The sequence below is a fragment of the Phycomyces blakesleeanus genome (genome assembly GCF_001638985.1).
Source record: "Phycomyces blakesleeanus NRRL 1555(-) unplaced genomic scaffold PHYBLscaffold_10, whole genome shotgun sequence".
Classification (NCBI taxonomy): Eukaryota; Fungi; Mucoromycota; class Mucoromycetes; order Mucorales; family Phycomycetaceae; genus Phycomyces; species Phycomyces blakesleeanus.
Genome location: NW_017265143.1, coordinates 1278675 through 1301626, shown reverse-complemented (window position 1 = coordinate 1301626; position 22952 = coordinate 1278675). Strand labels below are relative to the sequence as shown.

The 22952-nt window shown below is 42.3% G+C and overlaps 12 protein-coding genes across 12 annotated transcripts; 5 read left to right on the top strand and 7 right to left on the bottom strand.

Moving 5' to 3' along the window:
• Positions 1-814: 814 nt before the first annotated feature.
• On the top strand, positions 815-2472 carry PHYBLDRAFT_145445 (hypothetical protein; the record flags this gene model as incomplete). Its single annotated transcript, XM_018431444.1, has 4 exons — positions 815-997; positions 1069-1317; positions 1354-1560; positions 1609-2472. The coding sequence occupies 4 exons, from the start codon at positions 815-817 to the stop codon at positions 2470-2472; spliced, it is 1503 nt and encodes a 500-aa protein (XP_018292021.1).
• Positions 2473-3807: 1335 nt separating this feature from the next.
• Positions 3808-5482, top strand: PHYBLDRAFT_145444 (hypothetical protein; the record flags this gene model as incomplete). Its single annotated transcript, XM_018431443.1, has 5 exons — positions 3808-4040; positions 4245-4327; positions 4604-4746; positions 5043-5121; positions 5178-5482. 5 exons carry the CDS (start codon positions 3808-3810, stop codon positions 5480-5482), a joined length of 843 nt encoding a protein of 280 aa, XP_018292020.1.
• A 511-nt stretch (positions 5483-5993) lies between these two features.
• Positions 5994-6503, bottom strand: PHYBLDRAFT_145443 (hypothetical protein; the record flags this gene model as incomplete). Its single annotated transcript, XM_018431442.1, has 1 exon — positions 5994-6503. One exon carries the CDS (start codon positions 6501-6503, stop codon positions 5994-5996), a length of 510 nt encoding a protein of 169 aa, XP_018292019.1.
• Positions 6504-8673: 2170 nt separating this feature from the next.
• On the top strand, positions 8674-9324 carry PHYBLDRAFT_77887 (hypothetical protein; the record flags this gene model as incomplete). Its single annotated transcript, XM_018443308.1, has 2 exons — positions 8674-8978; positions 9047-9324. The coding sequence occupies 2 exons, from the start codon at positions 8674-8676 to the stop codon at positions 9252-9254; spliced, it is 513 nt and encodes a 170-aa protein (XP_018292018.1). The 3' UTR covers positions 9255-9324.
• A 1227-nt stretch (positions 9325-10551) lies between these two features.
• Positions 10552-11429, bottom strand: PHYBLDRAFT_145441 (hypothetical protein; the record flags this gene model as incomplete). The annotated part of the gene is made up of 2 exons (XM_018431441.1): positions 10552-11056; positions 11092-11429. 2 exons carry the CDS (start codon positions 11427-11429, stop codon positions 10552-10554), a joined length of 843 nt encoding a protein of 280 aa, XP_018292017.1.
• A 60-nt stretch (positions 11430-11489) lies between these two features.
• Positions 11490-13331, bottom strand: PHYBLDRAFT_145440 (hypothetical protein; the record flags this gene model as incomplete). Its single annotated transcript, XM_018431440.1, has 4 exons — positions 11490-12027; positions 12185-12238; positions 12769-12981; positions 13102-13331. 4 exons carry the CDS (start codon positions 13329-13331, stop codon positions 11490-11492), a joined length of 1035 nt encoding a protein of 344 aa, XP_018292016.1.
• Positions 13332-13385: 54 nt separating this feature from the next.
• Positions 13386-14159, bottom strand: PHYBLDRAFT_64923 (hypothetical protein; the record flags this gene model as incomplete). The annotated part of the gene is made up of 1 exon (XM_018441373.1): positions 13386-14159. One exon carries the CDS (start codon positions 14157-14159, stop codon positions 13386-13388), a length of 774 nt encoding a protein of 257 aa, XP_018292015.1.
• Positions 14160-14218: 59 nt separating this feature from the next.
• On the top strand, positions 14219-14479 carry PHYBLDRAFT_145438 (hypothetical protein; the record flags this gene model as incomplete). The annotated part of the gene is made up of 2 exons (XM_018431439.1): positions 14219-14264; positions 14370-14479. 2 exons carry the CDS (start codon positions 14219-14221, stop codon positions 14477-14479), a joined length of 156 nt encoding a protein of 51 aa, XP_018292014.1.
• A 95-nt stretch (positions 14480-14574) lies between these two features.
• On the bottom strand, positions 14575-15951 carry PHYBLDRAFT_168386 (hypothetical protein; the record flags this gene model as incomplete). Its single annotated transcript, XM_018435860.1, has 1 exon — positions 14575-15951. One exon carries the CDS (start codon positions 15949-15951, stop codon positions 14575-14577), a length of 1377 nt encoding a protein of 458 aa, XP_018292013.1.
• Positions 15952-18754: 2803 nt separating this feature from the next.
• PHYBLDRAFT_103098 (hypothetical protein) lies at positions 18755-18934 on the bottom strand (the record flags this gene model as incomplete). The annotated part of the gene is made up of 1 exon (XM_018427754.1): positions 18755-18934. A coding segment is annotated over one exon (180 nt), but the record flags the coding sequence as incomplete, so codon positions are not given.
• A 633-nt stretch (positions 18935-19567) lies between these two features.
• On the bottom strand, positions 19568-20764 carry PHYBLDRAFT_145434 (hypothetical protein; the record flags this gene model as incomplete). Its single annotated transcript, XM_018431438.1, has 1 exon — positions 19568-20764. One exon carries the CDS (start codon positions 20762-20764, stop codon positions 19568-19570), a length of 1197 nt encoding a protein of 398 aa, XP_018292011.1.
• A 170-nt stretch (positions 20765-20934) lies between these two features.
• On the top strand, positions 20935-22947 carry PHYBLDRAFT_168384 (hypothetical protein; the record flags this gene model as incomplete). The annotated part of the gene is made up of 4 exons (XM_018435859.1): positions 20935-20960; positions 21482-22010; positions 22075-22440; positions 22600-22947. The coding sequence occupies 4 exons, from the start codon at positions 20935-20937 to the stop codon at positions 22945-22947; spliced, it is 1269 nt and encodes a 422-aa protein (XP_018292010.1).
• Between the last annotated feature and the right edge of the window lie 5 nt (positions 22948-22952).

Sequence of the window (22952 nt, the reverse complement as noted above, 5' to 3'; positions counted from 1 at the left end):
TTTTACATGGAATTGTGATATTAAATATATGTCTCGTATGTTAACTCTGTTTTAGATTCCCACTTCGGTGAGATCACCAATACTCATGCATAAATCATGACGATATTAATTATAGTGTGAAATCTTACTATTGTAATAGAGTAGATATCTCTGGGGCAGAACTGTGGAGAAACTTAGTTGTTCTCATTGAAAAAATAAACAATTATCTTTATGAATAGGTAAATTCTGTTTAAAGTCCTTTTAGGATATTTATTCAGTCTCAAGAAAAAGTCTTTTTTGAACTACAATTACATGGGCTTAACTTGTTTCTATGTCGATATTTTAAAAACTGACATTTAAATAGCGTGAGTTACGAATTCGTAACTTGTTATTAGTATGGAGTTATAAATCCTGCCATTTCCTACAGTGTGTGATTAGAAGCCTATCAAGGAAAGCTCGACTGGTGTGGGTCTTCTTCTTGATCAGGAGAAGGCGTATGACCGAGTCCACCTAGAATACTTGCGCCGAGTTCTCAATTATTTTTGCTTTCCTCCATCTATAATAACTTGTATCACCAAATTGTTTTTCTCCACACAGAATCAGATCAATGTTAATGGCTTCCTCTCTCGCTCTCTCATACAATTGTGTTGTCTCCGTCAAGGCGATCCTCTCTCTCCCATCTTTTTCAATTTGGCCTTTGAACCTTTGTTGCGACTAGTGATAGATGACCAATCCTTCTTCGTTTTTTGACCTTCTGACCCTGGTAGTGTGGCTACTCTTCCTCCTATTAAACTTCTAGCTTACGCCGACGAACTTCTGGTATTTCTCCCAGATCATGCTCACCTTTCCTGACTCCACACACATCTCACCGCCTATTCCGCAACATCCAATGCGCGTATCGACATCCACAAAATGCAAGCTTTCTTACTTTCCGGCAGTCCTCTTCCTGAATGGTCCTCCACTCTTCGTAGTCATAAAACTACCGATTGGTATGACCGCACTTTTCCCGCGCCTCTCCGTTATCTTGGCTTTCCGTTGATTCACTCCAAGGCTCAATGGGACTCGTTCTGACCATCTCTTCTCCAAAAGATTGAGGACATCTGCAACCCCCGCGCCCCGCGCTCTCCCTCCTTTCGGGGTAACGCCACCATTCTAACATCTCTCGTACTCTCTCAGCTTTGGCATGTTTTACGTCTGGTCTCTCTGCCTATGCCCTTCTTCCAGAAGATCTGGTCCATCGTGGGTGATTTCCTTCAGCGTGGCATCTTCTCTCCGATTCCTTTGGATACTTTCTGCCTTCTACGCCTGCAAGGTGAATTTGGTATCATCGATCCTAAGGTGTAGCAGAGCACTCTACAACTTCGTTGGCTTTAGCCTATTGTCTGCGCTCCTTGTTCTCCGCCTGGTTCGGTGCCGCGCTGGATGTCCGGCTTGCTACAGGCGTCACTCCCTTCTCTTTCTCCCCTCTTCCTCCTTCTATTTCCAAGAATGTGTCCTTCTGGACGGCGGGATCTTACCTCCCTTCTGCACTCAGTCTTCGCTGGCATCGACCGTCTGCCGCACAACTTTGATGTTGTCGTAGTAGATCCGACTATTTGCCTTGTTTGGCTCTCTCAGCTGTTACCATAGTCCCTGTCTCTCACGCGACGCTTTCCCCTATCCTGGAAAGATCTCTTGATTTCCCAAATCTATGCCTTTGACTCTGCCCTGGCGTTGCTACGGTCAATCTTTATCCCCAGCCGCAATTGGCGCTCTCGTGTTATTAACAAGTTCCTTGGTCGAGTTCAACTCAGCACCCTCTATTGCATCCGATCATCGTTTGTGCTTGTTGCTCTCCTCGTGAATTTGCCGAGAAATATCCGTCCTTACCAATTCGAGGTGACACCTCCATTGACTTGTTCCCTTTCTCCCATGCGTTTGTACCTTCTCAAACTTGGGCACAACTTTCCACCCGCACTTTCTGCGGGCTGTATTCCCACCATATCGTCCGTACTAGCTATCCTGATTCCCCTCTTAGCTCTCGTCATTGGCGCAAATTTTGGTCTTTTCCTCTTCCCTTTGTGGCTCGCAACATTTGGTTCCGTAGCCTTCCCGACAAGATTTCCTGTCGAGCCCTTCTTCACTCTTTGCTTCCGCTCGTTTTTCCGTCTCCTACCCACTCTATTTGCTCTCTCTCCCCCGACTCTCAAGACCACTTCTTCTTCACTTGTTCTCTCAAAAACGCGGTGTGGATCGGCATGTGTGGAATTATTTAGTACAATACCTACCCCAACCGCACTACACAACGCTTTTCACTTCTTCTCTTTTCCCTCTTTCTTGAACTCGTCCATTCCCCCTTCTGCTGTCTTTGGATGCACTCTTCTTGCTATATGGCCTCATTACTGGACTTCCATCTTTGACGACTCACCATTTGTTCCTTCTGCTGTTGTTGGTACGGTTCGCAAGACCTTAACCCACATGTGCCAAGAGTTGGTCCTCAATCCTCTCCTTTAAAACTAAAACTTATATTTTCCATAATTTACAAAAACAAAAAACACCCGAAAAATATTGAAAAAGCTAAAAAGCCTTCCAAACAAACGCTATGATCACTCTTCTGATTATCTTCTTTTGGGTGTCACCAGACCTCCCAAGCTTAATAAAAAATGCTTCTTACAAACAGAAAAGAAATCTTATCAAAAATGGTAAAAGACTTTAAGAAGAGGGCATACAATAAAACCGTCTTTTATGTTAAGAAATTGTATTTGTTGACTCAAACTCTAAGAGATGCGCTCGCATTGTCGATTGTTTCTTCTTTTCGTCCTTTCCTGTCGATTTCTGCTCGCCAAAACTATATTATATAAAGCGTATATGCATTATCAACATCGAAATCTTTAAAAGCCCAATAAAGAGCAACTTTGAATTGGGGTTTTATGTGTACTTTATTGATGAAGAGTCAGAATCACAACATACGGGGCGGTCAAGTAAGGAAAATAAGGTAGATGAAGGTAAGATACAATGTACTTTTATAATATTCAATTATTTAACGATTGTTTTCTTTTTTAATACTACAGATGCAGAGGAAGCTCCCTCATTGAGGCCAAAAACATCTCAAAAATTCAAAAGAAAAAGATAAGATGCTTTGCTACAATTTAGAACGTAAAGCAGTGTTCTTCTTGCAATCTAATCACTCATGCGCAGTCAAAAGTCAAGATGTGTCCCAACAGAAGAGTGAAGGAGTCTTAATACGAGTCCGATGAAAGAATTGAACATTCTTTATCAAGACGTCCTTAAAGAATATTTGCAATAATCATGGGTTCGTTCAAGAACTAGTTTGCTTGGTAGACTATATCAACAAAGCTCTATATGCTAGTGTTCTTTTTGTCAACTCTCTATTCATAAAAATGCTTGCTGATGGCCTTTCAATTCCAATCATTAACTGGTGTCTATTCGTTTCTATTTTTGCTGTAATAACTAATAATGGGAAAAAGCACTACGATACATATCAGAATATCTTGATGTTTTTTTTTTTTTTTGCAATATGACAACTTTTAATTGCGAGCAATTCAAAAGCATTGAATACTTTAGTGTTCTGAATATAGTTGCCAAACAATACGAAACTTCAACTAAAGATTATATACATGATAACTACGAGCGAAGATATTTACGCTATTTTCTGAGCACTATGTCAGATTCGAATTATATTAATTGATGCAAAGAGCTCCCAATTGCTTCACAAAAAGCTTTGGCGTATTAGATATATCACAAAAAAGAAGGTCCGGATCCTCAATAGCCCTCATCTGTTCCCAATACCACGCATAACAGGGAGATTGCCGAAATGTTACTTACTCTATGGTCTACCATCAACCTGATACATGCAAATGTAGAACGCCCTATGCTCAGTCTCGTCTTTTCTTCAGATGCCTTCACTTTCTTTCGGAAGAAGTACATAAGAAAGTATACATCACAGAGAATATACCTTCAAAAGTTGCCTCAAAAGGGTATATTTACCGCAAGCTTCAAGATGTTCAGTTTGTACATGCATTGGGCAGAAAGAAGCTTCGTTCTTTGCAAGAGCAAACCTTGTAATCCATTAATTCTGACAAGACGTTTGATCCTGGAAAAATTAAACGCACTGTTTTCACGGCAAATCTCCATAGTACAAACTCTGATTAATACGGTTAAAGCAAGAATCAAAGACAGGACATTTTTTCCGGTCAAGTATACAGACCCTAGAGATTATGGGGGGGGGGGGGGGGGGGGGGGGGGGTTCTTGCTCCTGTATACAGTGCCCAAAACAAGGCAATTCAGGTTGATATGCAAGCCTTTTGGAATTTAGTGAAAACGTCTGGTGTAGCAGGATATCCGGCAGGTAAAAAAAACCGAGTCCATCCTCGCAGATTTTTATAATCAGCTTTTCAACTTTTCAAAGTTAGGATTCCCTGCAAGAAACAGTCTTTCAACGGGAAAAAACCGATTCAGGTATAGATTTCTATATATTTTTTTATTTATCTATTTTGAAGAATGTTTGACTAAAATCAATTCGTATTTAGCAACGTAATAACTACCGACGGTTATTCCATCTGTTTTCTGTTTTCCCGTGCCGTCAAGAAGAAAAAGGAAGCGCCTGCTAAAAAATAACCTGGAGATTACATCGACGATATTGACAAAGATTGTCAGGTTTGGGCTATTGACCCTGGTGTTTGTGATATTATTACCACTGTCGATACATCCGGGAGACAAAGAACGACAAGCGTGAACGAATATTATCATCTTTGTGGGTTTAATGATGTACAGTATATAAGAAGGAACATCTGGATGATTATTTGAAGACATTTGATTTGAGCTCGTTCAAAACCACAAACGAAGCAGATTTTTTAAAAGTATATAAAGATCGACTCGGTTTTTACTTTACCATTCCAAAATATTATAGCCAGGGTAATTGGTCAGTGTAAAATATGCCATTTGGTCAATTTATTTTATACTGATACACCTCTAAGTCATCCAAATCAAAATTTGAATGCTATTGCGGAAGCAGAAAGGACTGGATGAGATTTGCAAGCGTTTAATATACGACATCCCATAAGCACGAGAATAAATACTTTCCTCCTGCCCCCGCTGACCATACTGAGGCTCCCTTAAAAACTATCATTGATTTTGGAGATGGTATGTTCAACCACGTCCCCAGGGGAAATAAAACAGCATCTGTCCGTCTTGTCGAGAAGACTTGAAAACAAAATGCAGCAAGAACATGATGTACATGTTAGATGAATACCTGACCAGCCAAGTATGCAATGAAAGCAAGAAGATAAATTTAGAAAATTTAGTCAACAGCAATTTGAAGCGAAGAGTATACACAATATTGCAGTGCCAAGAAACCACTTGCAATATTGTGTGGAATCGCAACATTATGGCTACACAGAATCTTTTAGGCATCTTGTTTTCTGCACGAAACAACAATCAGCGCCGTGATGTTTTTGTGTGCCAGCCTAAAACCAACCATGGCCATCAATATTCTTCTGTATGATTGATACAACTCTTTCATGCATCTTTACAGTGTAAGTTTTTATCTCCCGTTTTTTGCGCATCAGATGTACTGACTTGTTATTTTTTATTATTCTTTAAACAATATTGAAATGTGCCTTGTATAGTGTGTTTTACCGTATGTCCTTCTCTTTAATTCAATGAATTAATATAAATGAATGACGTGACTGTGAGACTGTGAAGACTTGTTCAACATCTGCATCCTTTCAAAATAGAGTTTCTTTTTTTTTGCTTTTTTAAAAATAAACTTGGGTTTAGTAAAACACAAGTATATATATATTGAAAATACTTCTCTTTCTTTCTTTCTTTTTTACTATAAGCCATTTTCTTTTTAGTAAAATAAATATGCAATGTCAACCAATAATGTTACCAACACATATTTTATTAAAAGAACCGATTGTTACAGTTCAGGTTTTATAGTATAATTATTTATATTGTTAATGTAAAACTATTTTCAATCCAAACTTTTATTCCAAATGCAGTGCTCAATGGGATTAGCTTATAATGCAACAGATGTAAGAACTATCGTGTAGATGTGACTGTGGCCGATCAGGTACTGACTGGTAGTTGGAAAACAGGCTCGACGGATTTGTACCTTGAGGAATTGTCCGCATCATTGCATGGTGATCTGGACTGTGGACAGAATCAGGTATCTCAATAGCAGGCGTGTCCAGCAGCCCACAACTATTTTCATACCAATCACTCGACAATCCCTTGGAATCCTGGTCAGCACCATCTCCACAGTCCATCAGAAGAAGTGTCTCTAGACTGCTGTCACAGGCATCCCACAGCGAAGGCTGACGGTATAAACCATAGTGTAATAAGCCAGCTGTCATTGTCCCTAGGTGAGGGCAAGCAGTTGCAAGTACCTCTGGCCCGAAAGCGTCTTCATCATATATCTCCACTCGTCGCTGTTGTTTAAAAGCCTCGTCTAGAATAGAAAGATGTCGATTTGATAGCCTACGCTGGTCAATTCCGTCTGTAGAGTACCAATAAGCAACCATGCAGAAGAGAGGGAGAATGGGGGTTCAAGGGTGAATATCAGTTTGCAGTGTAACCTATGAAAGGGAAGAAAAGAGAAATGGAGAAGAAAGAGAAGGCGGTAGGATAGCGGCTCATAGCCAACACTGTTTTCTCTTGTTTATGACTGTGAGCCTACAGTAAATCTTAATAAGGGGGGGGGGTGGGTTAGGAAAGGGCTACCATGCAAGGGGGACTTGGGGGTTTTTTGGTGCTTAAAATGGCAGAAAATGGTAGGGCGGCGGATTCATATGACATGCAGAGAGTTTCATATATTATTATTTATATCCTTGGTGGTTGGAAAAGAAAGTGAAAAATCTAGCGTGGCATACCCGGGGCATTCAACACCAGGAACATTGCGTGTGGATCGACTCCTGTGGCCAACAAAATGCGTATAACAAGAGACTTGACAATATCTACCTCAATACAATTTTACTACCCACTGAATCATATATCATCACAAAGGCTTATTCCACCTTTATTATTAGTATTATTTGTGTGTGTGCTGACCCATACTTACATATATTTATATGTAATATCAAACATTATGCGGTTTCAATTCCAAATACTTGTTTATATTATAAAAAATAATAAAAAGGCATGTCATGCTAACGTGCTTAAATAAGGGACAGCTCACGTGTGATTTACAGGGAATTCGACAGAATCATGGATCAATCGCATAATCTTTATATTCTAATTTGTATTTTTTGTTGTAAATATATTGACCTGACTATACATAAACTCACGTATATTTAGAGGGTCTAACTAACCGAACAAATCTTTAGATAATATCTGGATTAGCAGTAACCTTGAATTGTGAATCAAAATCTGTTATTCTCCAAACACTAGTCGTATATTCCGAATCGATAGTTATGCTGATCTCTTGGTACTATGCTCTTGTTTGATACTTATGGGAATCTTTATCTAACAATAATAATAATACAATACAATACACTGCAATACAATACAACTTTAAGATATATTACTCTCCTATCCCAATACCTCACGTGTATAATTGTGGCATTGGATTCAAACCAAGGAAATCGATCGAACACATCTGTCAAACTTAAGTCGAGTCAGGAAAAAAAACTTTATCAAACATAGAGTACGTACTTATGTCTATTTGTTAAGATCCTTAAATCTCGTGGTGTGCTTTGAAAAAAAGAAAAAAGAAAAAAGATCGGCAGGCACGCAATAAAGTATTGGAAAAATGCTTATTCTTGATAGCACCATGACCTTGCTTGAATAAACATAAGGCATAATTGTTGGATTAATTCTTCTGGACCCTTGCTCCTCCTATTTATTTCATAATAATTCTGACGCTATTTACTCTCATTGTTACGTTTGTATACTAGTACATTATACAAGACCAGACAAGACCAGACAAGACAAGACAAGACAAGACAAGACAAGGCATTCTAAATAGATATCTTTGTTTTGTTTTAGAGCTACTCCTAAAAGCATTTACAGCTGAATAAATAAATAAAAATTGAATAAAATTAACGTGCTAAGTATATATTGGTTTTCTTTTATTAGCACGTTACATTAGTATCTTGTTTTTCGCCTCAAAGTGTACAACTAATACTCAAAAATGATTGAAAAAGAACTTTGTAAAACCTTTAAATTATATACTTTTTTTCTTCTGTCCGTTGCTATCAAAATTTAGCTGTAGCACTATAGAAGATACTTATTTAGTCGCCCTAATCAACATCTCCCTTCAATTATATAAATGAATTAAGTGATTATGCTGGTATTTAATATTGTTACCCCTTTTGTTTTACATCCTATGGCTCAAAAAACCTTAATATTGTTAATAACGAAAAGCTATGTTAAAGGCTCTTTCTGTAACAGTCACAATCCTTGGGTTTTTGATATTTGCAATTGAATATCCGAAAATGTTGCATTAAAAAGTAATAATATGTAAGCAAGCGGACAAGAACAATGGAATAAATTGAGTTATGGCATGGGACAAGGCACACAAAATAATGTTAATTAATGCACTGGGCGGCTTGATCTGGTCAGTCAGTATAAATGTGGTGTGTGCTATGTGACTGTCATTCATGACGTTTGTCTATGTAACACCTTGTGATTACCGCAGTTGAGCATTTCTTGCCGCAAGTACTGATCGCCTTTTATATTCATCTCTTTCTCACAATGGACAAACACTCTCAACATAATCCATCAGAGTACAACCCTCCTCCTCCCTCCTATTCAGAGTCAGAGTCGAGTGCTCATCAGGCTGTGTTCCCTGAATTAGCCCCATCAGCACCAGCATCAGCACCATATGACAACCGTGGCCAGTACTATCCTTCTCCAACAAACCCTTATCTGTCTCCTAGAGGAACATACCAATCTCGTGGATACCAGGCAATTATAATCGATAGACAGCCTTCTCCTATTAGAATGTATGATACCGAGCGCCAGTTTCCATTAGCGGCCATGATGTTCTTGTTCGGATGGTAAGAAAAAAAGAAAAGAAAAGGAAATAAATAGAAAATATGGAGTGTAATTTACTCGGCGGATTTAGGGTATTACCTCCAATTTGGATTCTTGGGGCATGCTGCTGTGTAGGTAGTCGTAATTCATACGAGGCTTGGTGGGGGAAAGCCAACTTGGTCATGGTTGTTCTTCTCCTTTTTTCTACTATCACTTACTCTATTGCGGCAATAACAATTGGCAACTGGTCAATGGGGCCAAGGATGGTAGCTCAGATCATGGGACTTGAAACGGAATAAGAATAAAAAGACCAACGACAACAATAACAATAGCTCTTTAAAAAAATGTAATACAAACCATGATCCACCCATTTTGTTTTTTTTTGTTTTTGTTTTTTCAACAAGATTGAGGTAAATGTGATCAATCTTACTATCTGTGTTTATAGAAATTAAAAAATAAATTCAATATTTCCACATAATAGTATCTACTCGTTTCTAAATGATAATACTCGAGTATGGAAATCGATTTAACTTAGACGCAATCATTTAAGCTTTTCAAATACGGTTTTCCAATATTCTGGCAATGGATTTCCATCAAACACTACAAGAAAAAAAACGCATTCTTAGAGTCAACGTTTACGCCTGTACAGGTGTTCTATATCCCGAGATCACCGGTTTATATCCCTTACCGTGGGCTTTTATTTTGATATGTAAGAAATACAATAGGCATGGAAAATAATAAGGGTGGACAGGTGAAAATATTTTATTGTGGGTTTTTCTAGGCTTTGCGCATTTTAGCATATTGGCTACCCGATGAGAACTGAAGAATAAATGAAAATAATAAAAGTAACCCCTTAAATATGAGGTGGAATAAAAAAATATGTACAAAGTGAAGGATAAATAAAGAAAAATATGGAACACGCATGACTGTTATATTTATATATGGAAAATAGGAGAGGTTGGGACGACAAGTACTTTGAGACTCTTTTTTATTGATAAGAGATGTTTAGTCAAATCCAATTATCTTAATAAAAGTTATTTTCTCTATGGTATTTATATTTATTGAGATATATCCAGTCACCCTGGATATGAGTCATCATAACGGCTTTGCGATAATAGTTTAAGTACTTCTTGAAGATGATCCAATGATGGATCAGACATATTGCTCTTATGTTTCAGATAGGACTTCATATTGGATAATCATTTATAACGACCTCTTTGACAGGTACTTCTGTCTGGGTTCGTATATGATATCGGATGTTAAAGTATCCCAAATACAACAATGACAGAGACAAAGATGAATAGTCAGCAAAAAAGTAAGAGAGCACGTAAAAAACCCCCTGTGGGGGAAAACGGCTTTTAGAAAGACTAAGACTAAAATAGATAATACAGCTGGTAAGAATACAGGTGAAATAAATATATAAGAAAAATAAATGACATGAAAGAATCGAGAATAAGTAACTAGGTACTGACGGCACCAGAATTGGGAACGGATTTCAGCAGGGATAGGAACTCCAAAGAGGGATTCCTTTTAGAAACTCGGACGATCCATTTATGGATCCAGAATACACAACGATACCAGACCAAGTCAGTCCTCCTAGGCACAATTTCGGGCGGGCACAGATGGAGGGGGTTGACGAGGAATGGTGGAAATTTTGGAGAGAAAATGGGGGAGCGGATCACCAGGAACAAGTTCTTGGGTAGGCGGCGGGATGCGGTGGGGACGGGTTGGTTTTGTGGCACAGAATTTTGCTGCAAGGTCGATGAGAATTTGACCATGAGCTTTTTTTTCTGGCAGTTTGTAGGATGAGGTGGTTTGATCAACAGCACGTAGCAAGGCAAGCAAGCACGGCCACCAATCGCACCACGTACCAGGCGATTTGAAAGACCCAGGGAGACAGTTGAGATCATAGTCGATGAGATGAACCTCTGGGGGAGGAGCAGGATTCATCAAAGACCAGAGTTTTTGAACGAGAGTGATTGTGGCGGGGCATATAAGCATGTGGTTTTGGTTACCCTTGATAGCGCCACATTGGCACTCGACTGATGGTGTAGGTGGTAGCCAAGCAATTCGCCATTTGATTAGGTGGCGTCGTTCTGAACTAGTGCACGGCAGTAGTAAGACTGGATCCCAGACAGGTTTGCAAAGCCTCTAGCAACAGTTACCAGACGGTTAACGCTCGCAAGTTGCATGTCGATTTCTTTTTGGCACAGTAAAACATAAGCTTCTTTTAATGGGTCCTTCAACCGAGGTTGATGTTCTTTCAGCAATTGGGCCTTTTTCCAGAGTACACTACGACGAAGCTCACCCCATGTCGTTTTTTCTTTGGAAAGGTCCAGCTGCGTGGTAAGAGCTTTGATCAGGGAGTCTGAGGGTAGTGTTTCAGCACGACGAAAAAATTTGGCTTGAAGAGCACGGGAACGGGTGAATAGGTTTGGTAGAGCAGCTAATGCAGCGATATAAACAACTCCCATCGTTGCATCAGGCCATCAAATACATGTCTGGAGACACATATTTTAGGCTTTCTGCAGGATCTAAACGTCACTCTGGCTAGCAGGAACAATGGCTAAGCCGTACTCAAGAATGGGGCGGATAAAAATGAGATAAGCTCTGAGAGCCGCAGGGAGACCAAAACCGTTCATGTGTACACCCAAGTTACAAAGCTTACGCGTTGCTGCACAAGCTTTTTGCTGCGACTTAAGGAACATGTCGGCTCGATCTATCCCTTGGCTAGCAAAAGGAAATTCTAAATATTTAAAGGAAGTGCAAGTGGGAAGAGTATTCCCATATAAAGAAAAAGAAGAATTAGGAGGGGCATTGAGGACCTCGTATTTGGATGGACTCCACTTATACCCCAGAAGGTTTGAATGTGTCTCGGCTACAGTCAACATTTTTTGCACATCGTCGGGTGTGCCTATAAGGGCAACATTGTCAGCGTACAGAAGACAGTTGATAGGAGCCATTGACATAGGAAGATAGTCTGGTGCATCCCCCTCCGTCCTGGAAACACTGGACACATTACAGGTGATGGTCCTAAGCTCCTCCAATAGTGACAAAGGAGTGGCTGTTGGGCTGTTAAATGCGTACGTACATTATGAGGACAATTGAAGGGACCTTGTTAACGAGGGAGAGGGAATGCAAACGTAGTATGGTTGGGTGGAGACTCCCCAAAGTAAACGTGGTAGGGTATCAATAAAAATTGAATATAAGAAAGGTGAAAGTATACTACCCTGCAGGACTCCATGTCTCGGCATAACACCATGGGACGCTACATTTTTCATCACTACATTAACAATAATATTGTTAAATAAATTTTGAAGTAGCACTAGCAATGGTTCCGACACAAAAGGTCGCAACGAGTCCCATATGGCATTACGATCCACACTATCATATACAGCTTTGATGTTTAGGAAGATGTGAAGTTTTATAGAATAAAATCAACAGTAAAAAGATTGAGACGTATATAAGAATACTTTGAGACTGTATATAGGTTGTCTTTATTAAAGAATACAAAGTTGTCCTTTTTATATCAAAACACGATCTGCTTTGTCAGTCACATCTTAATTTCTTAAGTCTGAGTTCATTTAGATATTAGAGAGCTGGTACTGCTATGTTTATAATTTAATCTAATTGCAGTGTCCTCATATTAACTCAGTGCTTACTGAGCTGTCATAATTACAGTACTTACTGTAATTAATTATTGGTCTTATTGATTTACCATAAGTAAAATAAATAAATTATTCATTTGTTCTTGTAATGATAGCTGTTTTACTATAATAATAGGAATATGTTCTTAGATGTAATAAATCCAACAACCAAGTGTCTGGATCACCACAGAAGACAACAAATGGTGGTTTGAGCGCTTGCTCTCGCTCAGGGTCGGGAACAGAGTATTGCCTCATTAGTTCGTGGAGACAGAGAGCCTGGTCTAGGGTACTGCGGCTAGCGCGGAATCCTCCCTGGGCTATGTCTAACTCTGGTATGGTCAAAAGGAGTTCCTCAGCCAGGCATTGCTCCAAAAGCTTCCTAAACACCGAGGTCAAGCTGATGTGCCTATAACTGCTGGGATCTGCGTGCGCTCCTTTGCTTTTGTAGATAGGTACCACCTGTGCCATTCTCCATGCGACAGGCGTCCACGACCATCACCAACACAGCTTGAAGAGCATGTGGAGTAGAGAACCTAGAGTTGATACAAGAGGCTTGAGAATCTCTGCCCTAATATGATCAATACCTGGTGCTTTCCATCGTGGAAAACGACGAATAGTTTCTTTGACTTGGTCTACGTCCCATGGTACTTCCCTCTCCATTGGTGTAACCGCCAGTTCAGTCCGTATTTTCATAGATCCACCAAAAACATTTTCAAGGTGGTCAATCATATTATTAGCAACTGTAAGTGGTCCTTCTGGAGATGTCAGAAAAATCGGAGATCGTCACCAAATCTCCATTCTCTTTAACGTGCTCACCATCTCTGAAGGAGCCTTTTGGATTTTGTCACAGAAATCATACCAGATTTGTTGTCGTGCCGCCCAAACTGCTGTTTGCAGATCTTGGTTTGCTGCAACATACTCAGCATGGGCTTTAATACGTTCAAAGTCATTGCCTACCCGGCGTTGCCAATGGTAAAGTTCTTGACGCTGGTCAGCTAGGTGTTGTAATTCGGCATTCCAAAAGTTCTTCCAAACTTTTGGTCGTGGTGACACTCGCCCAACAGAATCATCCAAAGCCTTATAGATCGTCTCATTGAGACGTTGTGAATAGGCCTCCAAGACAACAGGGCACAATATGGAAGTGTCTTCCAGGGTTTGTTGAATCTCTTGTTGAAGTGTATCTGAACCCACTTCAAATCGTCTTTGGTATTTTTTGTAGACCTCTTTGATTTCCAGTCGTTGAAGCTTCCAAAGTTGACAGACTGAGTTTTCTGTCAGGAGCTGTGGTATGAACACAGGCTGAAAGAATAGCTCACAAAGGTGGTGGTCAGAGTCCAGGGCGAGTTCGTCATGGATTTTCATCTGCATATCATGGAATTGCTCCTCTCGCAACAAGAAGAAATCGATAATACTTTTGAAGACCCCACCAGATGTATGGACTCTCTCGTATGTTGGGATGCCAAAGGCCAACTCCAAATTCCACAATGTTAAATCCTTACTGCTAATCCAGTTTGCCATAATTTCACTTCGTAGTCCTCCTCGAGTGTCTCCAGTCATGTGGTGTAGTCAAGTGTTGAAGTTTCCGCAAACAATGGTGAAGTTGTCAACGGGTAACAATGCCAGCCGTGCTTGACACTCAGAGGATGTCAATCGTGGTGGGAGGTATACGCAGTGTATAGTATAGGGATCGATCCTACATGATACAACGTGGGGGTTAATGATTGGAAGGGGGTGTACATGATGAGGAAAATCTGGCCTTATAAGTAGCAAGATGCCATCCATTGGCTATGGTGACGTTGTTGGAATGGCAAAGTTGTGTATCTGGGTCCAAGGGCACTGGAGAGCAGGGGCGCTCTCAGGCAGGAAAGTCTCTGTAACAAAAAGAATATCAATATCGTTCGTCTCACAAACATCTATCACATTCACCAATTTGGGCCGTAGTCCATTGTCGTTAAATAAACCGATCTACAGTCTATTCATGGGTTGTGGTGATTGGCGTTTTGGTGGATTCTATGCCGTCCATGTCGTTGGTTGGGGCTACAAAGGCAGTGGTGCTGGTGGTTTTTCGGCCCTCCAGGTAGTCAGAGACTGCAGTCTGCGAGATCTTTACCACAGCCTTTTTGGACGAGAAATGGCAGATGACACTGTGACCAAGGTATGTTGCCATGCGGAGACTTGCCTTGACCAGGCGTGCATCGAATAGGTCCTGGGCTTTTTTTGCTCTAACCTTGATGGTCTTTTCCTTCAACTTGGTATCTGCGATCACGTCTGCTGCGGTTGGGTCAAAGTTCCCCAGTGGGACAACCTTGGCTTTTCCAAGCAGTGCAATGAGTTCTTCACGGAACTCCCCATTTATGAGGAGGGTCACTGTCCCTCTGCCTGGGAATTGGATGTCAAGGATGTGGGAAGTGGAGATCTTGAAGGAACTGAGGATCTTTCGCATTTCCTGGTACTTAACGTATCTTTTGGCTGGGAGGTAGACAAATTTGTACTCAGATGGGCCAGTGGGTTTTTGGAGGAGTCGTTGTCCCTGGACTCTGCGGACTTGGACTTTCTGCTTGGCCTGCTTAGCATCTATGCCCTTCTTTGCTTGTGTGGCATATGACATTTGGCCAGCTACTGCGTTGCTGCCTGTCTTGTTTTGTGTGTTGCTCTTTTTGTTGGTATTGTTGTTGTTACTGTTGTTGTTACTGTTGTTGTTTTTGTTGCTGTTGGTGGTGGTGGTGGTGCTGCAGTTAGCACATCGGATGCAGATGTTGCTGTTGCTGTCAACCGTCAAGGCTTTTGGGGCATGCTTTGATGCCATCAGTGAGCCCTTACCAGTTGACTCAAAGGCTGCTCTGGCAGCTCCAGCGGCTTGCAAAGCCATTAGCCCGTCAAGCTTTTCCAGCTTGGATTGGTAGTTAGCTGCCAATTCTTCAAACTTGTCAGTCAAGTTTGCAATTATGGCCTCCAGGGTAGCACGTTCCTGTTGACTGGCCGCTAGGGTCGTTGCTTTGTCCTTGTTGTAGATGAAAACACCTTCGATCAAGTTCGCATGGTTCTTGTTGATTATGCTACGCGTGCTGACTGCTCTTTTCTGCTTCTGAAGTGCTAGAGTCTGGGCTTTATTTCGTTTAGCCAGGATTCGGGGTTTGGGTTGTGAGTTGGCCTCCGGGGGTGTGGTGGGTGTCTTGAGATCTGTAGCAGCAAACTTAAAGATCGTGTATGGCACGCTTTGTTCTTGGGCTCGTGATATGGTTTCTAAGCGTATTGAGGCTGTTGGTATGTCATTGGACAGGTTGTTCTGATGTGTGGGTAGATGGTTTGGGATGAGGGTATTATTTTCTGTTAATTCAGCATTTGGCATCAACTTTATGTTTCTGTATTCTTTATGCAAAAGAGAGTTTTAAGGGTAGACAATAGGAATTTTTCTTGAAAAAATTTAATTTTTTTAATTCCTTCTAATCCAATAACATTGCAGAAAAAAAAGTCAAAAAAAATGAAAAAGTGGTAAAAAGCGGTTATCTTTAGCAAATTTTTGAAAAAAAATTATGAGATGCAACGCCTTGAACTTTGTAATAGACAGCGGTCTTTAAGATATGATAATATCCATTTTAGAAAACGGAGTAGAAGAAGTAAGAGGAAGAAGAGTTGAGCTTGTCAAAGATGATGTTTATTGATGAGAATATGAAGCTATTTTATATGAAAAGACTACAGATATTGATGCAGACAGAATGATGAAGAGAGAGAGTATTTTATGCACTCCTATGTACCTTCTTGCAGTAGACCTTTACTACTGCAAGTAGTGCATCTGTGACTCTCAGTCACGACATCTGGGGGGTTTAGAGGCTGGTGTCCTCGATGGCCGAGACAGGGACTTCTGGTCTGTGGTACGCCTTAATTTGTTGAGCATAGACTTGATTGAGTGCGCGATGATTGCTTGTAGGAGAGAGTCTTAGAGAATATTGGTCATGACTGATGGCTTCGATTTCATAAGAACCCTTCCATGCCCGAGAGAGTTTTCTGGACTGGCCAGGTTGAGAGAGCTGTCAGGTAAATACTAGGACTTCTTGTCCAACATGGAAGTCTACGGCCTCACAGAGCTTATTGAACTGTATGGCATTGGCCGCGTGTGTCTGAATATTTTGAAGGTGGACAATCTCAATGGCTGTGGCCAAGGTTGCTTGCATGGTTGTGGCAAAACTGTTCATTGTCTGGCCTAGGGGCTCACTATCGGGAGACACTGGAGTTCGAGGTTCATGCCCATGGACCAGGGAGAACGGAGTGAAACTCGTAGCTGAGTGTACAGAGGAATTGTACACAAGCTGGAAGAGTTCCAGGTGGTGGTCCCAAGTGGCATGAGCAGACGCCTGGTCCAGGAAGGCTACAATCATGTTGCAGAGAGTTGACATGAACCTTTTGACTAGTCCATTGGATTGTGGATGATATGCTGGCGCAAACCTCTGTTGGATATCCAACTGTGCCGCTAGTGTCTTGAGGAGCCCTGAGGAGAATGGTTGACCATTGTCAGACTGTATGACTCTGGGGACTCCATGCTCTGAGAAGACTCTGGAGGCTAGAACAGCTACTACGGTGGACTCGTGGAGGTTTGTAATGGGAGCCATGACCACGTATTGAGAAAAGAGGCATTGAACTACCAGAATATATTGGTGCTCTTAAATACTGAGTGGTAGTGGACCAAACGCGTCTACTGCAATGTCATCAAAAGGGACCTGTGCAGGTGTAGTGGCTACCAACTGAGTGTAACCCAATGTATGGCGAGGTGACTTGGTTTCTTGACAAACGCCACAGGTCAATACCTTCTGCGTGACCCAGCTGCAAAGGTCTGGAAACCAGAAGAGATGTTGGAACCTTTGTAAAGTTTTTGAAAGGCCCAGGTGTTCAGCCATGGGTATCCAGTGTAGAAGGGTGAAGACGTCCTTGCGGAGAGACTGGGGCAATACTGGTTGCGAACCATGAAGCAACAAACCAAGAGAGATGGTGAATGTGTCAGCTAAGACTGGTTTGCTGAGTATGGCTTGACATTCCACGTTGGTGGCTTGTGCCGTGACCAACTCATCAAGGCCGATGGTGTTGATGGAAGGGTATTGGGAGAGTGTATCTGGTCCCAAGTTGTTCTTGCCTGGTTGATATACGATGTTGAACAAGTGGGATTGCAAAAGGAGAGCCCAACAAGCCAGCTGACCACGCAGGTCTGAGGTTTTGAGCGGAAATTGTAATGCTTGATGGTCTGTTACTACAGTGAACTGCGTTCCTGTCAGATAATGTGTGAACTTCTTGATCCCCCACACAATGGCAAGGGTCTCTATCTCTGTTACGCCATAGTTTCGTTCAGCTGGGCTCAGAGAACGAGAGGCGAATGAGATAGCATGGGGTTGTTTGGATGGGTCTTCGCATTGGGAAAGTATGACACCAATCCCTGCTGTATATGTGCCATCTGTATGTAGCTCAAAGGGTTGGCTGAAATCCAGGAATCGGAGGACAAGTGCTATGAGCAGGGCTGACTGCAATAGGTCTATGGCTTGTGCATGATGTGAGGACCAAACCCAGGTGGCGTCTTTGGCAAGTATGGCGTTAAGGGGTGCAGTGAGTTGAGAGAACTGGGGTATGAAACACCGATAGTACTCACAGAGGCCAAGGAAGGAGCGCAATGAATTGACGTTGCTAGGAACTGGGAAGGATGCAACCGCTTTGATTTTATCAGGGTCGGTTTTCAGGCCAGACGGTGTAATCAGATATCCCAGGTACTTGACCTCAGTGCACACAAAACGACACTTGCGCAGGTTGACAGTTAGCAAAGCCTTCTGCAATCTGGTGAACATGGTGTCCAAGTCTTGCAGATGCTGGGCAAAGGTTGGAGAGAAGTCAATGATATCGTCCAAGTACATGAGACACAGCTGCCACTTCAGGCCCGCAAGGATGGCATCCATCAGGCATTGCATGGTTGCTGGAGCATTGGAGAGCCCATATGGCATGCAGACAAACTCGAACAGTCCCTTGCGGCAGATGAAAGCTGATTGTGGCCATGACTCCTTGTTGAGTTCGATCTGCCAGTACGAGGCCATGAGATCTAAGATTGAGAATATTGCCAAGTTCCCCAAGGAGTGTAGAGTGTCATCGATCCTAGATAGGGGGTACACATCTCACGTAGTAATGCTGTTGAGGCGCCTGTAGTCCACGCAGAACCAGGGTGAGCCATTCTTCTTCATGACGATGACAACAGGGGGACTCCAAGGCGAGTGTGAAGGGGCTATGATGCCATTGCGCAACATCTCGTCAATCAGTGCACCGATCTTGTTGTTCTCAACCACTGATGCCCTGTGTGGGGGCTCTGAGATTGGTGAGTGATGGCCTGTGTTGATATGGTGTTGCACTTGGGTAGTAACAGTGTGAGTCTTTGCCACAAACATGGTGCAGAACTTGTTGAGCAAGTTCATGATGTCAGTCTTCTGGTCTTCAGGCAGGGTCTTGTCCATAGGAAGGTTGGTAATAATAAACAGAACAGGGCTAAGAGCAGGCAGAGAAGAAGTGTTATAACTGTCCTTTATAGTAGAGGTCAAATTAATACTTTCCATATCCTCTGAAGTGCCTAACTGGCAACCGGATTGAACTTGGACCTCTGAAGTACCTAGTTTGGCAACCTTAACTGTGACCATGCCTTGTGAATCGAATTGGACTAGTCCAGCAGCAATGGAGCAGAGACAGGACGAGAACAACTCGGGGCTGGTTTCTATGTACACCAACTTGTTGATGGGGCCTTGGACCATGTGATAGCAGTGGGACATGGCTGGCAAGCAGACGTGTCCAGTTGCTTGTATGGCTGATAGAGCTTGTGTGGTAGGCCAGGTAATGGTATTATACATGTCGAACTTGATACTGTCTGCAGAGGTATCAATCACTGCTGACAGATGCTTCAAGTCGGGGTATCCCAAGATGATATCGTGAGCCAGTCGGTCCACCACTTAGAAGGTAAGTTCCAGAGGGCGCCCAAGGAGAGTGACTGGAAGGGAGACGGTTCCATGAGAGTGTGCCATAGCTCCAGCAGCAGTGTTGAATACAATGGACTGATCACAATCAACCTTGGTGACTATGCCTTCCAACGCAGAGGCACGGATTGCAGTGATGGTGGATCCTGTGTCTACAAGCACAGACAAAGCCTTGTTCTGTATGACATATGGTACTGAAGGCCCTGCTGACGTTGTGGGCTGAGAGGAGCCAGTAGTGACCAACCAAGCAGGCATGATGGCGGCAGCCAGAGGGGACTCTTCTTTGACTATAGCAGGTTGATATGTGATGGCAGCAGAGTGAGAAACCCCAGGGCAGTCCTTGTTCCAATGGGCCCCTTTGCAGTAACCACAGATGGGTCTCCCGTCTGGTCCCCATAGACATGGGACTCCATCGTTAAGACTATGTTGCTTGGGCCGTTGAGGAGAGGCAATCGCGGCAGAACAATCCATGGGCTCAAATTGGCAATGGAAGTTGCGAGCGCGTGGGGGTGCCAAGTCACCAATGCAGTCCTCGTGCATTACAGCCTTCTCATAGACAGTTTCCCAGTCATCCATGCTGTTCAGTGTGGGTTCGATCAATTGACAAAGGGGTGGCTTGATGTTTTTGAGGAAGATGTTCAGGATGGTGCGGTTGGATAGGCAGCCAGAATTCGGCATGTCATTTACCAAGGTAGCAAATTTGACTTGAAACAGCCAGATGGATAGGTTTCTCTGGGTAGTGGCCTGGAGTGTCTGACGTCGTTGAGCCTTCTCAATGTCCAGGTCTAGACCATACGTGCTGATTAGCAGGTTATGGAGCTCCTCCCAGTTGTTACGACAACCAAAGGTGCAGATCCACTCAGCAATGTTGGGTGGTAGGTAATGGCAGAGAAACTTGCCCAGGAGGTCAGTGGGAACTCCAGCCAATGTTGCCTCAGTGCAGTATTGGTGCAACCACGAATTGATGTACATGGAAGGTTTGTAGGTGGGAACCAAGAGTGATTTAGCTGCAGAGGCCAAGTAAAGGGCAGTGAGCATGTCTGCAGAAGACATGCTTGGAGGCATGATGCCTGAGAGAGGGGGCACCGTAATGGTTGAGTAGTCCAGAAGAGGATCCTGGCTGTTAACCTGGCTGACCCAACAAGAAGGGTTGTGAATGCTGTCAGTGGACATGGGGGTGGAAAAGACAAGAAAATATTTAGACGAGGGGGGTGGTAGAGCAGAGGCAGAAGAAAAGTAGCTTCTCCACCATGTAATGATCAGCAGTCTTTAAGATGTGATAATATCCGTTTTAGGAAACGGAGTAAAAGAAGTAAGAGGAAGAAGTGTTGAGCTTGTGAAAGATGATGTTTATTGACGAGAATATGAAGTTATTTTATATGAAAAGACTACAGATATTGATGCAGACAGGATGATGAAGAGAGAGAGTATTTTATGCACTAGTATATATCTTCTTGTAGTAGTCCTGTACTACTGCAAGTAGTGCATCTGTGACTCTCAGTCACGACAACTTCATCATCTCTTTTTTGGTAAAAAAATTCTTTTTTTTATAAAAAAAATCCACAAAAAAGTGGATCCTTTTAAAAAATTCCAAATTTCTGAGTTTTATTTTTTTAACAAATACATTTACTCAAAGAAGAAGCGAATTTTCTAAAAAATTCCTATTGTTCACCCTAATTATTGTCCACTATCATTAACTCTTTTGCATAAGCTAATTTTTGCTTAAAAAACCCCATTACTTAAAAACAACTAATCAACCACACATCCAGTCCCATCCCTGTCCCATTAACTTTGCTGACCTAAGTAACCTCTGTTTTATCAAGTTGCCATGAGTCCAAAAGAATCCACCAACACAAACATCTTCAAGACAGTTCCTTCTTGACAGTCTAGGCTGGCAAAATCGTCACCTGACCAAACGTTTTGCAGCCCCAAAAACGCTCAGCTAAAAGCCATTTTGGACAAGGCACTTGCATGCGCAGCCATACACGAAGAACTGCACAAAACTCTGCTTAGCAAGATAGATATAATTGTAGAACACTCAATTGCACTTCAAGAACAGAACAGCACTCTTACTGAGGAGCTCTGCATTGCAAATGAGCATGTAGAGTTCCTACACAACCAACTACAGCTTCAGGTACAAGTACCTGGTGCTTCAACCTTCACTACTACCACTCTCCCACCTACAGAGATTGCTCCTGTTGAGAATTTCTTAGCTGAAACCTCTGCCCATGGTCCTGTCACCATCTCCACACCCTCACCCACCACATTTTTGGCTGCTGCCAAGAAGGCAATAGGAAAGAGATCCAGCCAGACCAAGCTCACCACTGCTCAAGCTACCCATGCCCTGCAACCTGAAAGTGGACCATCTGCATATGCATTTGTATACCTGCCCTGCCACCACCACCTCAAGTACTCCCAAGTATGAAAGCTCTTGAAAACATTCAAGATCCAACAGTCCTGTGTCTTGGATATTGCGTTCCCAGAATGCAGCACTCTCTCCCTCTGTGCATAACGACTTCAAGGACAAGATTACCCAGCTCTTCGCAGACATTGGCGTGTCTATGAAGACAGATTTTGATCCCTTGGACCATCAGATCATTGCTGACCTGGCACATGCCCACAAACCCGTGCAGGACTGCCAACAGCTTGCATACAAGCTACACCACCAACATCTTCTTGCTCTCTGTCTTTGCCTCCCTGCCCCACTGGACAAAAGTGTCATGAGGCACTTTTGTACAGTGGAAAGTAGCTCTATTCGCCTCCCTTTAGTCTGCCTTGAGCAGTATCTGGAAGATCAAAACCTTCCATCTGGCCCCCAAGCCAGTGCCATTGACACTGCTACTGCCATGGTTATAGGATAAATAAGCTTGCTTATAGTCTTCTCTCCTTGTCCTGTCTTCTCCCCTCCTCTCTGTCTCTCTTATTTTAACCTGTATTATTCTTTCTCTTCCTCTTAGCTAGTTTTATCAGTCATATTTCTGTTTTTTCTCTTATTTCTTCTGCTGCAGTTCTCTTGGGTCGCCACGATGCTAAAATGCGCAAGGCTTAGACAAACCCACAATAAAAAATATTTTCACCTCTCACCTGTCCACCCTTATTACCAAATATCTCTTTTGCATAAAGAATACAGACACACAAAGTTGGTGCCAAACGCAGAATTAACTGAAAATAACCCTCCCATCACAAACCATTCACTAACACACCAGAACAACCTGTTCAACAACATACAAATGGCCTTAATACGCTTAGAAACCGTGCCATGGGCCCAAGAACAAAGCATATTGTACACAATCTTTAAGTTTACTGCTACAGAAATCGACACCTGCAACATCCCTGGAGACCAACTTGCTACCTGAACCCC